The sequence below is a fragment of the Elephas maximus genome, chromosome 16 (assembly GCF_024166365.1).
Source record: "Elephas maximus indicus isolate mEleMax1 chromosome 16, mEleMax1 primary haplotype, whole genome shotgun sequence".
NCBI lineage: Eukaryota > Metazoa > Chordata > Mammalia > Proboscidea > Elephantidae > Elephas > Elephas maximus.
In genome coordinates this window covers 44,285,653-44,304,037 of record NC_064834.1, presented here as the reverse complement: position 1 = coordinate 44,304,037, position 18,385 = coordinate 44,285,653, and the positions used below count along the sequence as shown (strand labels likewise).

At 38.2% G+C, this 18,385-nt stretch overlaps 1 protein-coding gene across 1 annotated transcript in view; it reads right to left on the bottom strand.

The window, feature by feature from the left end:
* Window positions 1-1,410: 1,410 nt before the first annotated feature.
* Window positions 1,411-18,385, bottom strand: part of EXOC6 (exocyst complex component 6) — a 217,991-nt gene continuing 201,016 nt past the window's right edge. The window contains exons 21-22 of the mRNA XM_049856026.1: window positions 3,750-3,862; window positions 1,411-2,629 (exon numbers count right to left, since the gene is read on the bottom strand). Of these exons, the coding sequence (XP_049711983.1) occupies window positions 2,497-2,629; window positions 3,750-3,862 (246 nt within the window). The 3' untranslated portion in view covers window positions 1,411-2,496. The remainder of the gene's footprint in view (window positions 2,630-3,749; window positions 3,863-18,385) is intronic.

Genomic DNA, 18,385 nt, shown 5'->3' with positions numbered 1-18,385 from the left:
CCTTCTCAGCCCACCCTGGACACATTTATATAGATATTGGCTCCCTCCCTGTGGACTGATTCCAGTTCACCCAACGTGACGTGCCTATGCATATTTAAAGCACTCCTTGCAGTCATGATTGGAGGCGGTGGGCAGCGGCGTAGTCAACCAAGGGGCTCAGGATAGGGAGTGGCAGCCGCAGTGCCGTCCTGGCGGGGCGGGGGTGGGGGTGGAGACGGGCCGGGCCCAGCACAGATCTCCGGGCGGGGTCTGGAGTTTCGCGCCAGAGCTTTCCGGCTCATCGCAGTAGCCCAGCGGGTGGGTGAACTGAGCGAGCTGGGCAGACGCAGGCTCGCGGCCCGCAGGGCTCTTGGCCCACCCGTGGCTGCTGGCTCTCTCCGGGATCCGAGGTGCCCTCCCTCCACCGCCCCAAGGTTAAAGGGCTGGAATTTCTCTCCTTTGCTCCGTTTCTCTCTCAGAGGCACTGCGATCGTCGACGTTGCGGTGGCATCACGAGAACCTACCGAGGAGAGCCTGTGCAGAGTAATGCCCAGATTCTCCGAACCGCCCCCCGCCCCCACCTTCCCGTGTCGGTCTCTGATCTACCACTTCGGGAATTCTTCAAAGACTAGTTTCACTGCTGCTCAAAGCTTCCCAGAGACGTCCTATGCCCGCGAGTAGCAGATATTCTCAGGGTGCCAATTCCAGGCTCAGTGACCAAATTCACCATTCCTTCCCTCCCTCCTTCTCAGGAATCCGCCCGGCGATCCCTCCTTAGCTTACACCATTGCATCTCAGGTTTTTTTTGTGTGTGTGTCCCATCCAAAGGATCCAAAAGCCCTAGGACTCCGCGCATCCTTGTCTCTAGGGCGCAACCTGGGGGGCGGAGGGAAGGGCAGGGTGCCTGAACTATTGTGAAGAGCAAAAGGTATTCCTCCAGGCCACCACAGCTGAGGCCCTGCAGTGCTCTGCTCCAGGCGGCACAAAGGGGGTGTCTCTCCAAATTTGGGGACTCCTTGGCCAAAGCCAGGAGGCATCCCTGGTGCCCTGGATGGCTGGGTAAGGCACACGAAAGACAGCCACATTCCACAGTCTTCGAAGACAACAAGCTGTTCACCACTTCTCTCTTAACCTCTAGATTTTATTGTGCCTGAAGAATTATGGGTTTGGTTTTTGGTTTTGAAGAATGACCAGGTTTTCCATGTAATATTTTAAAAATGTGAAATACTTTAGGGTAAGAGATGGTCAAGAGAACAAACTCTGTTTCCTTTGGTTTGGTGCCACTCCCATTCCAGTAACTAATTTCAGTAATTTAATAACAGTAATTTGCCTTTTCTGAAGCAGAAGCAGTGGTTTTAAATCGGGAAGCTCTGAATAGACACAATAGGAACACATTTTCAACAACTTGCTCAATCTTTTTAATATTTCATCACAAAATCAAGGAATATACATATAATTCTTTATACTTATTTTACAGAATCAAATAAAAGTTTCTTATAGACATAAATCCTGAAAATGCAAAGGGAGTAAGCATAAGTGCAATGAAGAAAAAATAAGGACCAGATTTATATTACTAAGTTTGTTCCCTGGTAACTTATACAAATGAAAATGTACACTTGTTTTAGGTTTTCCAGAGTTCATTTGGCTCGCCTTGTTGCCACGCCGAGGATCCAGTACTGAGATCTGCTATGTGAAGAAGGTAACCTGACCCTTGTGGTAACTTCTGTAGAAACATACCTACCTTAGCACAGGCTGCACCTGAAGTGGTTTGCCTGTTAACCCTGTCCTCTCTTTTAAGTTGAACCAAACCAAAGAAATCCTAGAGTGGGGTCAGCTACACACAATAAGGTTAGAAATATTAACCCTGATGAAGAGAAACAACCCTGCATCTTTAGAAAATCCAAACACCTTTTCTTCATATTCAGAATGATTAAATTAACCCACCCAAGTCGGTTCCTACTGAGTCAAATCAAGTTTGATTTCTGGGAGCTTTAAAGATTTCTGTTTTTCCCCAACAGAATCAGAGAAATAAGAAATTTTAGCTACTTAAATCACACTGAGGTGAAAATAAAAGCTAAAAGTCAGCAAATCACAAACACTCTCATTATCAGACACAATTGCACTGCAAAGCCAGACACTGATGAAAAAACAATCATTCAAGTCTAAATAGAAAAACAAAACAAAAACCAACTTATAGACTTATAGAGGCATACGTTTTTCTAATATATTTACAATTAGTTTCATATACAAATTTTGACCTGACTTATGTATTAGTTTTGCCTTTATTCCCTAAAAGTGAAAAAACTGTCACATTTTACATATATAAAATAGTATTCAATTATTTAAAAATCCATACAAATGATATTTATTACTACTTCTCGTTCAAACCTTCTTTAGTATCTTTTCTCTACTGTATTTCTGAATTCTGCAAACAAATCTCTGTATCACGACCAGTGCTTATTAGTGATCAGTGTTGAGTCACGCATCTGGCATCAGAGAATGCAAGAGATGTGAAGCCTATGTGTGCTGGGACATACCATTCACCAAGCTTCTCAGCTGTTTCACAACTGTCTCTATCAACTTTTGTTTGTCTCGATCATTCTTCCTGAATTGAGCAAATATATTGTTCTTTTTGCTAGTATCCTTCATCCTAAAAACATGTGAATAAAGAAGTTTAGTAAACGGCAATTAAAAGCTATGCTGTTACAAGTAATATGTATTGGCATGCTCTGAGTTATACCACACTGATTCTATGTTTGAAAATATATTTCAAAGAAAATAGGTACTAAAAAACTTACAGCAACTGTACAAAAATTAGCAGCTTTTAAAAACATTCTATATGAAGTGGTGTTTTTGTATTAGTACGTAAATCTAAAATATGTAAATTTTCTAATATCATACTATTTTCTAATATCATTCCATAAAGTATGCTAAAATACATACCCTCTATGGACTCTGCAAATCACATTCACAGCAAGACAAGGCGAAAGGAAAAATAGCATTAGAAAATTTAAGACGGTAATTTTTTTTTTTTTTTTTTTGCCTCTGGTGTTTCATGGTATTGTAAAAAATAAATTCACAATTATTTTAAACCGTTCCTTTTGTCCTATCAAATAAATATACCACAAATATTTTGAAATGTGAGAAAATAATATACAATTTTACTTCAAAAATGAAAAACTGAATACCGATACTTAAAATGAAATAATAGAGTGAAGAGAAAAACTGCCACAAAATGAGAGAAAAGTAACACCTAAATTCATGTTGTTTTTAGATGGACAAGTTGCACTAGCCAATGTCTTGTTACATTAGTTTTTACTATTTTTTTATTTCCCAAATCACATACTTCTCTACCTGCAAAGAGTGCAAGCCCATAATGGGACGATTTAGATAGCACTGGTGGCAAACATTCCAATTTCCGGCCACATTTTACAAAATACCTTCTTTCCTGTGTTATAAAAAAATTTAGGAGCACCAATTCTCACTTATATCTCCTGTAAACACATTTCTAAGCCAATTAACCCTGCTATTCAGAATACAGTGGGAAAAATGTTTTGTTCATATCAACATAAACAGCAATCCCATGTAAAACCACACCAACCCTGAAGGGTAAGAAAGAAAGGGGTTTATTTTTTGGTCATTAAAATGGTCTGAGCTTTTAAGCTCCATTTAGCCATTAATCTTTTGATGGAAATCTCTACTTATTCATTTTGTCATTGAATCAGAAAATGCTACAATGCTATACAAAAAAGTTTTCAAAATATACTTACTTCTCCAAAAGAGTAAGAGCTGTGTTTGGATTCACCCGAAGGTATTTAGAAGCTGGCTGTCCATAATCAGCTAGATAAGTAGACCAATCCCAAACCATAAACAGGTCAAGGAGCTGAGGAAGATGCAGGAAACTGTTAAACCAAATTTTAATTATTGACCCACAGCTAATACATAAATCAAGTATATGTTATTCTTGATCCAGTTCAATATGAACTGCTTTTTAGATGGAACAGAATAAAGAAATTCACTTTTAAAACTTCATTCACTACACTTTACAACCAAATAAATATACACTATCTTTTTACTTTTGAAATTTTAAAAATTATCAGAGGTGGCTGTCTAAAAAATATTTGATTGCATATTTCAAATAATGAAAATGCTTAGCTTATATTACTTGCACTGAGGTCTAGACTTATCTTTATACATTATTCAGTCTACCAAAATTTAGCTAATAAGGGTTTGTTGCTACCAACTGTATGAAGAATTTTAAAGAACTTAAATTGAAACTTTTCTCTCAGAAGTATGTTTACCTTTCAAAGAAGTCATTTGCACCTAGACTTTTCCCAAAGTAACTTAAGCCAAAAGCTCAGATAATCTCAATTAAGTGCATGAAACCACCCCTGCTGGATTCTCCCTGGTGATAGATCCTCAGTAGTATTATAAAATGAAGGCTGGGTGACCATTTTATATAAACAAACAATAACAAAAAGAAACTCGCTTGTTTTCTGTGGTGTCTTAAAATTGACTATTTGCTTTATAATCTCCAGTTAGAACTGTTGTCAAATATGGAAGTAATCTTTTAAAAGCAAGGCCATGCCTAAACCAAAGCACCAAACTCCTTATCCAACTTTAAAACCCTAATCCCCTTTAAGCCATTTAAAACCAACTTCCTATCCCCATTTGAATTGTTCAGAAAGCTAAATGCTTTACTTACCTTCCTTCAGTTTTTATATTATTCTTTTTGTTTTAACTCACTTGATAACTAAGGAGTCTATTGGTTTTGCTTTCAAGTGAAGGAAGCATTTGCATCTACTCAGAGGATATGTGAGCTGACCCACTGACTCTGAGAAGGATAAAACTTCTGTTGTGATGAAAACCACCTAAAGAAAGGTGACATGAAACTAGCTCTTCCTTAGGAAGGTAAGGGACTTGTTTGAGTCTTTCCCCAATCACTTTACAGCTGCTAGTACGGACTTTCTTGTAAAAGAAAATAATTCTTCTATAGAATTTTCTATAATGAAAACAGTAACTGAACAATTAGCTATTTTCTTTTGGACAAATTAACATTCTAAGCCATACCAAAAGCTGCAACACTAGCTCAGAAACTACCCTGAAACAATGTTAAAGAACTTACTGTCTGAAAAAAGGGGTGCCTTATTGAATGTTTGGTGTAATTTTCACCTATTGTTTGGCAACAAGTACATTTTTTCCTCCTTGAGAAGTTATTTTCTCATACACTCTGATGGTCAGAACGTTAACTTCTCTAGAATGTGAGTTTGCAATATGTATTTTAAAAGCTTATAAAAATGGCCATTCCCTTAGACTCATCAATTCCATTTCTAGGAATATAACGTCAGGAAACATTAATAAATGTAGAAAAAATTTATGCATAACGATTAACCTCAAAATTGTTTGTATTATGAAAAAACTGAAAATAACCTAAATTCTCAATAAGAGACAGGTTAAGTAGTGAGGTATATCCAAAGGATAAATATTTTGTGGCTATTAAACTTAATGTTTACAAGAATTCTACATAACTTGGGAAGATGCTACTTCAATTACATAAAAATCCATCAAAGAAGAAAATTTGAGAAAATGTTAAGAATGATTGGTATTTATATGGTGAGATTATGGATAACTATCATTTTCTTCCTTATTTTCCTAATATTCCACAATGGTCATGCGTTAAACTCTACAGTTAGAAATAAAGTTTATATATTTATATATTAAAATAAATCACAATAATGAACACCTCTCAGATAGTTGTTAGCAAACACCTCCTTTTGAAGGGATTTTTTTTCAGGTATAGGTATGTGTTCGCACACATGTGTGTGCTTGCGGAAAGTAACCAGTTAATATACTGGCTGTAATCTTGCTTCATTCCCAAAAGGCATTAGCAATGTACCCTTTGGGATACAGAAGAGAAATGGGCCTTAAAATGAGGCTCTTTCCCTCTTGGGCTGATCTACCCCAGGTTAGAAAGGAGGAGTCTACTTCATGGATTAAAAACTTAACACCTACTCCAACTGTGAAGACACAATTGGTTCTTCTCCACCACAACAGACTTTTCTCTACAAAGAAATACTATGCTTACAATTTTCATATACGGTCAGCTATTCATATGGAAATATCACTAGAAATTACAGGGACCACAAAAATCTAACCTACCCGTCCACATGTAGACAAATCTATATGCTTTCATATTTACATTAATACTTTATAGAGACAGATATGTCTACAGTTAACTTGTGGGTATCTGTGGAAATCTACATAAACTTGGCACAGTAATGCACTGTGGAAACGCATTGCCAAAGTGGATAAAAGAACCAAAGATCTAGATAGGATTCATTTACTCATTCAACAAATACTGACTGACCACCCATAATACGCTAGATAAGATACTGTGTTAGGCACCGGAGATACAGTATGAATGAGACAGTTCCTTTTCTCAAAGAGCTTACATTATAGGTAGGGAGGCAGATAGTTAACAGAGAAACGAGTAACATTTTGATACTAACAAAGAAATTATAAAGAAGGAAAATATCTATTCACACAATCCTATAAATTTATAGTATGAGTTTAATATTGAATAATACAGAAACCACTGATTTATGAAGGAGCTGGTAATTACTTGCTTATTACTCTCTCAGCCCATGAATCAAGTGGCTGTATACCTGAGTACCATTTCAGTGTCTACGCCCCAAAGGATATAAGAATGTGGGCAGAGAGGAAAGAAGGGGCCAGTGAGTATGCTGATCCCATATTCTGATTTGTTTCCATGTGTGTAAGGATTTTTGAAATGCATAATAACGCTTGCTGGCATAAATAAAAGAAGCAAACTTCACAAAGCTACTCAGGCAAACTCAAGAGTATATCCAACACAGTATAACTACGTAGTGGAAATAACTGATTCATTGATGATGCCAGACCACTATTCCAAATTTACATGGAAGTTTTTCTTAGGCCTCATGAGTATAAAAAATGACCACACTATAGACTACTTTGGCTTAAGTGGACTGTAGATCCCTCTCTGAAACAGGTCAATTTTGTCCTGTAGGCAAACTGCCAGCAATTGACTTTCCTCCATCTCTCGCAGGCTTTTTACTGGGGCATTGGTGATGAGGATAGGTGCCCTCATGATAAAGGATTAGGTCTAATGTTAACTGAGTTAAATGATCTTCCTAGAGAAAGGAAAAAAAAAAAAAAAAAGAGAGACACCAGTATTTCTTAAGGGCATACCAGTGTACTTTGTCCTTAACAGTTACATGGTTCTTTTTCACTATTCAAAGTAAAAGATTTAACACAAAACTGGAACTTTATTCCTGGGTCCCACCCTACACTATGTCAAGCCAGATTTTATGGAGTGACCAGATTTCCATAGGCATGACTACTCTGACCAGGCAGTTCAATCCCTGGTCTTTAACTAAACCAGTAACCAGTTGCTGTCAAGTCAATTCTGACTCATGGGGACCCTATGTGTTGCAGAGTAGAACTGCGCTCCATAGGGTTTTCATGGTTGTGACCTTTTGGAAGCAATCTTCAAGCTTTTCTTTTGTGTTACCTTTGGGTGGGTTCAAACCACCAATCTTTTGGTTAGTAGCTGAGAGCTTAACCGTTTGGACCACCCAGGGACTCCAGTCTTTGACTACGATGACCTAAAAAGGACATAGCACGGCAAAGTGCGGCAGGAAGGGAAGAGGGTACTGGGCTGCTCCAGGTATAACACTGACACTCACTTTCACACTCCACATCTACAGTCACTGCCCTGATGACTGCCTCTCACAATAGTTCAGGTTTCACAGGATATGCTCTTGTTCTTACTATTAAAATCTAAATTATGGAAAACTTCAGCTGTCTATCTCAAGTTTTGCTTCCTTCAGACAGCAGTACACAAATAATACCTTTATTATAAATTATACAAAATCTCTTTCAGTGTTATAAATAAACAGTAAGACGTGGTCTCAACAGGTGAATTTATTAGTTAACACATATATCTGAAGTTCACAGATGTAGATCAAACATGAACAAAAAACAAAAATCTCCCCAGATTATCCAGAAGCAATTTTACAATTACGTATTAAAGGATAAAGTCAGGCATATTATAACGAGAAATTGGTATGAAGGTCTATAAATGGGTTTGTTCCAATAGTCAAGTAAAGTAATTCCCCCTTAAATCCTTTTGGGAAGTAAGCAAAGTATGGATCATATAAAAATGAATAGCAAAATAATGCTCCTCCGTTCTATGTCATCACGATTTATAAGATTATCTGAAATTAGTATCCTAACTTTTTTTTTTGCCAAGGATTCAAAACTACCCTTCATAACTAATCTGATAGCATAAAGTGGATTTATGCCAATATTTGTAAGTGAGTTGTAAGTTTCACTTCCTCAGCATTCCCTGTGTGTGTCTAGCAAACAAAAAGATCAGCTTAAGGGAAGAAATAGTTAGATGGGTGGTCCCGTTTATATGCTCAAAACAGTTGAGTCGCTTAAGAATCACTGAAGAATCCATTTGTGTCAACCCATTTAACTTGCTGACAGTTTCCCATCCTACAGTTTCATTCCTAGTCTACACCCAAGAAACTTGGGGTCTCAGACCTGTTGAGATCACTTTGTGCGAGTTATACAATGAATCCAGGGAGACTTAAAACCATTGTATGGAACTCTTGAAGTGACTTTCTGTCTTTGTAAAAGAGTACCCAAGAGTCCCAGGTCACTTTTTCCTTGAATCTGGTTCAGCTTTCTTTGTTTTGGGTCTTTTGGGTTTTGCTTTTAAAGCACCTCAGGGGCAGTGACCCAAGACAGAAGATAAATAAAGTTAAGCCAACCTCAAGAGAAAAGCAATTGGGGATACTGGGTCTGCTTTTGTAAATGTGAACACTGACCTGGGGGCTCAGGGTCAGACTTAGTCCCCCAAGTTCTCTTTTCCAAACACCAAATCCACCTGGGACCTCTAAGTTGCTTTGTGGATTCCAAAAGCAAATCAGGGGATCATTTTTCCTCTGCCTCCAAGAAAACAAAGGCCAGGGAAGGGTTCCTAGAGTGCTTCAGAAATTTAAACAACAACAACAAAAATCCTAAACCCTAACACAGCTTTAAGAAAGAAATACTTGTCCTTCAAACAAATCCTGAGGAATTAACCACTGGGGATTCAAGGAAAACAGGTCTTACTAAATTAGCCACAATTGGGGAGGGAAGTGGAAATACAAGTCCTTTTTGTAAATAGATGTTGAAATCTAATGAGGTCCATATGATTTTTAAAGTAATTGCCCCGCCTCGCCTCCTTTTCCAGCTATCTGAAAATCCTACATTTGGAAACTCTAAGTGCAGCACAGAAGAGAATTTTAAGCAGCAACCAGAGGAGGCCTTGGTAAAAACTGAAAGGAAGCAAAACAGAGCTGTTCTGTTCCCTCACAATTTTCCCTTAGCTATTAATTGCTCCTGGCTCTCTGATACACCTCAATCCTCACCCAGGCCTGCCACCTTCCAATTTGCCAAACCTACTAGCAGTCAGCCTTTCCACTCCCATCTCTGTGTGTGAGCACCAGGAGTGAGCTTGGGCACTTGGTGCTAGAGAGGTTGTTAAAGGTATTGGTCTTTTCAAATCATTTCACTCAGGTGAACTGCACACAGCAGAAGCAGAATGTTCTTATTTTGGATGGTAAGCTATGTTGTGATCCTAGATAACCACTAGGTGGGCGTGATTTGGAATTTAAAATTTTTTTGGTTACGAGCACAGCTAAGATGCCACACAAATGTATACATATGTAATTTGTATGAATTTAAGTGGTTAATTTATTAATTAAAAATTAATTTTATCAAAGTAACACATGGTTAATAATCAAATAAGGCATATTACAAACATCTACAGCTTACTGCTCCACTCCTCCCATTCTCAGAAGCTCCTGTTTTTAATTCTGGTGATCACCTCAATTTCTCTAAATATGCTCATTTTTCTAATTTTTGACAGTTCACAACGCAATTTCATGCAAATTCTATAAATCTGACCCTCAATACAACCTTATCAACTTTATAAGTTAACTTTACAAGTTAATTGAGATGATGTTGTTGTTAGCTGTGGCTGAGTTGGGCCCGACTCTTTTTTTCCTTTTTAATTGTGGTAAATAGATAGGTAACAAAACATTTGTTATTTCAGCAATTTTCACATGTACAGTTCAGTGACCATTAATTATGTTCATCATGTTGTTCAACCATCAACCTTAACTGTTCCCAAATTTTTCCATCATCCTTAACCGAAGGTCAGTGTCACCTAAGCATTGTCTTCCTTCTGCCCTCCCCACCCACCTCCCGTTAAAAATCCATTGCCGTTGAGTCTATTCTGACTTGTACAGACCCTATAGGACAAACTGCTCTACAGGGTTTCCAAGGCTGTAATCTTTACAGAAGCAGTCTGCCACATTTTTCTCCTGCAGAGTAGCTGGTGGGTTTGACCCACCAACGTTTTAGTTCACTGCCGAGCATTTAACCACTGAACCACCAGGGCTGGTAACCACTAATAAACTTTGATCTCTATACACTTGACTATTCTAGATATTTCATATGAATGGGATCATATAATATCTGTCCTTTTGTGACTGACTTATTTCACTCAGCATAATGTTTTCAAGGTTCATCCATGTTGTAGCATGTATCAGTATTTCATTTTTTCCTTCCTGCCTTCTCATGCTGCCTCTGGACAGGAGCTACCCATTTGGTCTCGTGTATCTGATTGAACTAAGAAGCACACTCCTCATGAATACCTTTTGTTTTACAGTCCAGTCTAATCTTTGTCTGAAGAGTTGGCTTTGAAAATGGTTTTAGTTCTGGTTTATCAGAGCATCCAGGGGCCATAGTTTTGGGAGTTCCTCCAGTCTCTGTCAGACCATTAAGTCTGGTCTTTTTACTTGAATTCAAGTTCTGCTCCACACTTTTCTCCCGCTTTGTCAGGAACTCTCTGTTGTGTTCCCTGTCAGGGCAGTCATTGGTAGTAGCTGGGCACCATCTAGTCCTTCTGGTCTCAGGCTGATGAGAGTGTCTGGTTTATGTGGACCTTTTGTCTCTTGGGCTAATATTTTCCTTGTGTCTTTGGTGTTCATTATCCTTTGCTCCAAGTGGGTTGGGACCAACTGATGCATCTTAGATGGCTGCTTGCAAGTTTTGTTTTTTTTTTTTTAATAATTTTTATTGTGCTTTAAGTGAAAGTTTACAAATCAAGTCAGTCTCTCACACAAAAACCCATATACACCTTGCTACACACTCCCAATTACTCTCCCCCTAATGAGACAGCCCGCTCTCTCCCTCCACTCTCTCTTTTCGTGCCCATTTTGCCAGTTTCTAACCCCCCTCCACCCTCTCATCTCCCCTCCAGGCAGGAGATGCCAACATAGTCTCAAGTGTCCACCTGATCCAAGAAGCTCACTCCTCACCAGCACCGCTCTCCAACCCATTGTCCAGTCCAATCCACGTCTGAAGAGTTGGCTTTGGGAATGGTTCCTGTCCTGGGCCAACAGAAGGTCTGGGGGCCATGACCACTGGGGTCCCTCTAGTCTCAGTGAGACCATTAAGTCTGGTCTTACGAGAATTTGGGGTCTGCATCCCACTGCTCTTCTGCTCCCTCAGGGGTCTCTGTTGTGTTCCCTGTCAGAGCAGTCATTGGTTGTAGCTGGGCACCATCTAGTTCTTCTGGCCTCAGGATGTAGTCGCTGGTTCATGTGGCCCTTTCTGTCTCTTGGGGTCATAATGGCCTTGTGTCCTTGGTGTTCTTCATTCTCCTTTGATCCAGGTGGGTTGAGACCAATTGATGCATCTTAGACGGCTGCTTGCTAGTGTTTAAGACCCCAGATGCCACTCTTCAAAGCGGGATGCAGGATGTTTCCTTAATAGATTTTATTATTGCTTGCAAGCTTTTAAGATCCCAGATGCCACTCACCAAAGTGGGATGCGGAATATTTTCTTAATAAACTTTGTTATGCCAATTGACACAGATGTCTTCCAAAACTATGGTCCCCAGGCCCAAGCCCCAGCTGCTCTGTCCCTCAAAGTGTTTTGGTATATTCAGGAAACGTCTTAGCTTTTGCTTTGGTCCAGTTGTGCTGACTTCCCCTGTATTGTGTGTTGCCCTTCCTTTCCCATCCTTCAATATTTCATTACTTTTTATTGAATAATATTTCATTGTACGAATATACAATACTATGTTTATTGATTCATCAGTTGATGGGCATCTGGTCTGCTTCCACTTTTGGCTATTACGCATAAGCTGCTATGAACATTTGTGGACAAGTTTTTGTGTGGACACACAAGTTTTCATCTCTTGGTTGTAAACCTAGAAGAATTTGTTACATTAATTTTTAACAGGATCTTTGAAGTCTCCACTTAGTACAATGAGATTATTAGCACCTTATAATAGTTGAATTCTAATATAATTCTTTTGGCAAATAGGGCTTAAAACATCTATATTATGTATTTAAATTCAAATAATAAATATTTGATTGAAGTTTCTAGAAAGTTTTTTGTGAATACAGAAAAATGTTCCTAAAATTCCTATCAAGAATGAAAAAATAATCCCCCGCTTCTGAAAAACAAAAACCTAAAACTATCCAAAGTAAGAAAGAACATTTCAAATAGTTTCTTCAACTAGATTTACCTCAAATGGTTGAATGTGATTTAGGCTTTTGTAAGCACCTTTATATGTATGCGGCTTGCTTTTCTTCAGAAATCCTCGAGGCATGTGGTTAAGTGCTACAGCTGCTAACCAAAGGGTTGGCAGTTTGAATCTGCCAGGCGCTCCTTGGGAACTCTATGGGGCTGTTCTACTACAGGGTTGCTATAAGTCAGAAATCAACTTGACGGCACTGGGTTTGGTTCAGTTTTTGTTGTTTCTCTTCAGTTATGAAAGTATCTAGTTCAACTTTCTGATATTGTAAGGTAGCTCATCTACTTAGGAGTCCTTGGGTGGCAAAAATGGTTGGCAGTTTGAACCCATCCAGAGGTGCCCCAGAAGACAAGCCTGGAGACCTGCTTCTGAAAGGTCACAGCCTTGAAAACCCTATGGAACACAATTCTACTCTGGCATACAGGAGGTAGCCATAAGTTAGAATCAACTTGAGGTCAGTTAACGACAACTCACCTATTTACTCAAATCAGAAATATGAATTCGGTTTGCTTTTCTAACTTTTTCCTCTCTCACAACTCTTGAATTCAATGGCTTCCTACTCTCCATCCCTCCTACTACTATCCTAGTTCAGACATCATAATCTCCCCCCAGGGCCTTTAGCCTTGCCTATCCCCTCCATCTCTCCTTTCCAGTAATCCAGATCCATCAACTACCACCCTTCTACCAGAGACATCCAGCTAAACTACAAATCTGAACACATCATTCCCTTATTAAAACCTTCAATGGTTCCTAACTCCTCCAAGATAAAATTCAAATTTCTTAACATGACATCCAAAGCTATCTTGCACCTTATCCATGTCAACTTTTTTTGCTTCCTCTTCTGCCTTGTACTTTAAGTTCCTAAGCAAGGAACTACTCGAGAGTTTCCTTACAAACCTTAAGTTTTCTCCACCCCTAGGACATTGCTATTACCAATGTAGAATCTCCTTTCCCTCCTTCTTTACCCTTTTATTCTATAAAATTTAATTCTGGATTCACTTCTTTCAGGGAGCTACCCTGACCAAATTAGCTAAGTTAGCTGTTCCTCTTTTGGGTCCTCATAGTACCCTTTGTATATCTCTATCACAGTATTTTTCCCACAGATATTGATATTATGGGCTAATGTGTCTGTTTTACCCACTAAAGAATCAAATATCGATAATTTCTTTTTTAGCTTGCATGATTCATGGTTACTCTAGTCCTTGTCTCTTTCTAATATCCCAAAAGTTGAAGTGCCTTTTCTTCCTATAAACTGGTGACTGTGTTTTGCTTAACATCTGTATCTTCACATTTGACCAGTACTGGGTATACAGTAGGCAACAAGTCAATGTTTGTTGAAATAAATTGCATCTGCAACTCTTAGATACAGAATTTTATGTCTATACAGAACCCGTATCTTATGCATTAATAGTATGGTTATGTTACCATTTACTTTACATGTAAATTTTTAATAATGAAGACACCTCTGAATTTTTTGTAATGTCTTATAATTCTTCTGAAAGCCAGACTATTTATTTCTTGATTTAATTTGTGCTATAAAATATACTAAAATATTTCATAACCAAAGTTCTGCTCCTGAGACTATCTTTTATAAACCAGTGATGCTGCAATTAAAACCAAAAAATCAAACCCATTGCTGTTCAGTTGATTTTGACTCACAGCGAACCTATAGGACAGGAGAGAACTGTCCCCTAGGGTTTCCAAGGCTGTAATCTTTTTTTTTTTTTTAATTATACTTTAGATGAGGCTTTACAGAACAAATTAGTGTCTCATTAAACAGTTAGTACACATATTGTTTAACAACATTGGTTAACAACCCCTCGGTATGTCAACACTCTCCCTTCTCAACCTTGGGTTCCCTATTATCAGCTTTCCTGTCCCCTCCTGCCTTCTAGTCCTTGCCCCATGGCTGGTGTGCCCCTTTAAGTCTCGTTTTGTTTTATGGGCATGTCCAATCTTTGGCTGAAGCGTGAACCTCAGGAGTGACTTCGTTACTGAGCTGAAAGGGTGTCCGGGAGCCATACTCTCAGGGTTTCTCCAGTCTCTGTCAGGCTAGCAAGTCTGGTCTTTCTTTTTGAGTTAGAATTTTGTTCTACATTTTCCTCTGCCTCGGCCTGGGACCCTCTATTGTGATCCCTGTCAGAGCAGTTGGTGGTGGTAGCCGGGCACCATCCAGTTGTATTGGACACAGTTTGGTGGAGACTGGGGTAGTTGTGGCCTATTAGTCCTTCAGACTGATCTTTTTCTTGTGTCTTCAGTTTTCTTCATTTTCCCTTGCTCCTGAAGGGGTGAGATCAGTGGAGTATCCTAGATGGCCGCTCACAGGCTTTTAAGATCTCAGACACTACTTCCCAAAGCAGAATGTAGAATATTTTCTTTATAAAATATGTTATGGCAACTGAGCTAGATGTTCCCTGAGACCATGCTCCCTGCAGCCCTCAGCCCAGCAATTCAGTCCCTCAGGGAGTTTGGATGTGTCTATGGAGCTTCCATCACCTGGCCCAAGGCTGTAATCTTTACAGAAGCAGACTACCACATATTTCTCCCATGAAGTGGCTGGTGACTTCGAACTGCCAACCTTTTAGTTAGCAGCTGAGTGCTTAACCACTATGCTATCAGGGCTCCGATGCCACCATTAAAAATCTTAAACAAGCACTTCTAGGTCATTTGTTTAATTTTCTGTTCAGATTCATTACATCATCTGCTACACTTACATAACAGTTAGTTATGTAATCGCTTTACTTATGAAACTCAAAGACGTCCAATACTAAGGTAATCAAACCTTGGAGCTCATGTTAGGTGTTCACCAGACTTTCAATTCTCCTTGATGAGTCATTTTGCTTCATTGAAGCTTTGAAGTAATAAGATCTGATTGTATGAACTGACTTTGGAAGTATGGAAGCAACAAAAGAAAATATGGCCTACCCAATGAAGAAAAATTATATGCCAATTTGTCTATTCTAGGATATAACCCGTTGCTTAAATGATGAAGCTACACGAGCCTGGAATTTCTTCATGTACTCCTTACAGTGTAATTGTTAAAAAAAACAAGAAGGAAATAAGTACTTTTTTTAAATTTGAAAGAACTTCAGTGTGTATCCCTCACTTTCATGGTTGCAATTAATAAGGTAAATAAAAACCTGGAGAATCTATTAGCTGGATTAATTAATCTTCAATAAAATCAGTCACATATCTTTTATTCTAAAATTTTAGTAAGCTAAGTAGTTTATATTATTTATAATTTGCCATTAGTTATAAACACTGACTTCTGGCTTAAAAAAAAAAAGAAATACTAAACTAAAATTAAAATTATATACTTCAGACGACAGAGGCATCCATTCTTTAAAATGGAATTCAGGCCATTTGAGATAAATGAAACAAACCAAGACCACTGAATCCCAACTGTCTCAGGAGGGAAGGAAGGATAGTCTCTATGGCAATATCTTAGTGGGCAGAGAAAAAAGTAGAGACCCCAGTTCTAGACCTTGCAAGAAATCTTTGGTGAAGTAGCAAACTGAATTTCAGACTCATGTCTCTGTCTCTTGAGATAAGGTCTCAGTGTTATATCCTAGAGTGTAAATAAAGATGCTTTTACTATTTTACCTTGGATTCCCAAAGGAATGCCAATAGCATGATGGAAATAAGGAAAATCCATCTTTGTGATCTCATTAAAAACAAAGAATTTTATAATACCTAGGTGAATAGTATTTGTACTTAAAAGGGCTTGCATCCTCAATCATCTCTTTCTTTCAAATCTTTTAGCAGTGTTTGAAATATTTAGTCAAATAATTAAAAAGATATGTATTTAGTTTACTTTAAACATCTTTTCTAGAATCTAAAAGGCACTTCTCTTATGTTAGACAATTTATTAACCCCTAATTACCCAGTTACTTCCATGCCTGAGTGTATATGTAATTACCTCTTGTCAGGTCTAATAATTTGTTCGATAAACATGTCAGAACACTTGCTGCTTAGTCTGTTTTAACAGATAAATGTGGTCTTTCCACAGCCTCAAGGCATAATACAAAAAAAAAAAAAAAAGGCAGTTATCAAACAACACTGAAGCTGTTTCACTAAGGCAGAAATTCACAGCATGTAGTCAAGGGTTACTTTGGGCCCTGATGCTTGCCTGAGTGCTTAGTCACAGCTTTCTGAGACAGGATAATAGTGAGAACACTGTGACGTTTTGATTGATGCAGGTATCCACATGAACTTCAAATGGGCAAAACATGAACTTTAAGATGCAGTTTAGTTAAAAAGAAGCTATTGGTAAGTAGCTACCAGCATCACATCTTCACTACAGGTTATAGCAGTAAAATATGAAAAGTGAAACTAAACAAAAACAGCAGAAGGACTTATTTTCTTGGGAAGATCAATGCAGCCACTGGAATTAAATGGATTGTGATCTAAGTCCTACAATGCTTTCATGATGTGAATCTGCCCTATGAGAGTGCAAAAAGAAATCCCTACCTGACCTCTGGATAACCTAAACAGGAAATTAGGACATTTCTAAGCAAAACAGGCTGTGTCATCCTGTTAAGATAATTGTTTCCATTTACACTTTGCATAAACATCTTATACTAGGCTGTCATAAAAAAAAAAACTCAAGCCATAGCGTCTCTTCTTTGTAATACATACAAATAATGCCTGGCCTAGTGCCCTCAACATAGTTGAGGAGGTAACGTTTGTTGATGATAATTACGGAGAGGACAAAGAGGGGGAGAGAAGGATAACAAACAGGTAAGAAAGTTAGAAGCGTTCCTGAAGTATTTACAGGTTGGTTGAAAAGAAATTAATAAATATTAAAAATTAGAATTTAATTCATAGTAAGAATCTGGGGTTAAGAGATTATTCAACTTTAAGGAAAGACTCAACAAACAGTACAAGTTATAATGAGTCAGCATTTAAAAAATAATAATTAACAAAATATCTGATATTTGGTTATGTTTTGTAAGAATGTTTAGAAAATGGCACCAAGCTCCTTGATTGTCTCACCTAATCAATACTCTATGGATATAATTTGCTTATCCGATTATATTTCACTTGAAAAAGATGTAAAACATGTAAAGAGCTAATGTTCCTTATGACACCAATACTGTACTTACGTCTATATCCTACTAAATTTTCTCCCAACTTGAGTTTTTAAAAAATCAATTCACTTTCATTTTGAATTCACCATTTAAGGGAGTTGTAAACTCTAGATCTCAACTTACGTAAAAGGAAGGGACTGTGTTCTCACGTGACAAGCACTATTTCTGACACTAGCAATGAAGACATGATGATGATCAGTTCTTGGATTCCAAGAGTTCACAAGTATAATCAGAGAGAGATTCATGCAAATGTATTTATGAACTAATGTGCTGATCACACTGATAGAAGTTATGTGTAGGTTATTACTAGAGCATTAAATCTTGCTGAAGGGTGGGAAATAAACCCAAGAAGGCATCTTAGTTGAATCTTCTGAAGGAGCTAGTCAAGGGAGGGCAGTAGTATTTCAAAGAGAAATAGTATTTATGCTAATGAGCAGTGTCAGGCACTGAAGTGAAATATAAGCAAGGACATAGTACAAGACAGGCTGGGGAAGGAGGTGGGGGCAAGGTCATAAACTTACACGTACCCCTTGTTTAGGAACTTTGGATAGCCATTGAAAGGTTTTAAACAAGGGAGCTGACATGGTCAGATTCACCACTTAGGTAGGTAACTTTTAGCAGCTCTGTGAGAAATGAAGTTGAGGAGACTAAAACCAAAGGCAGGGAAAACAAT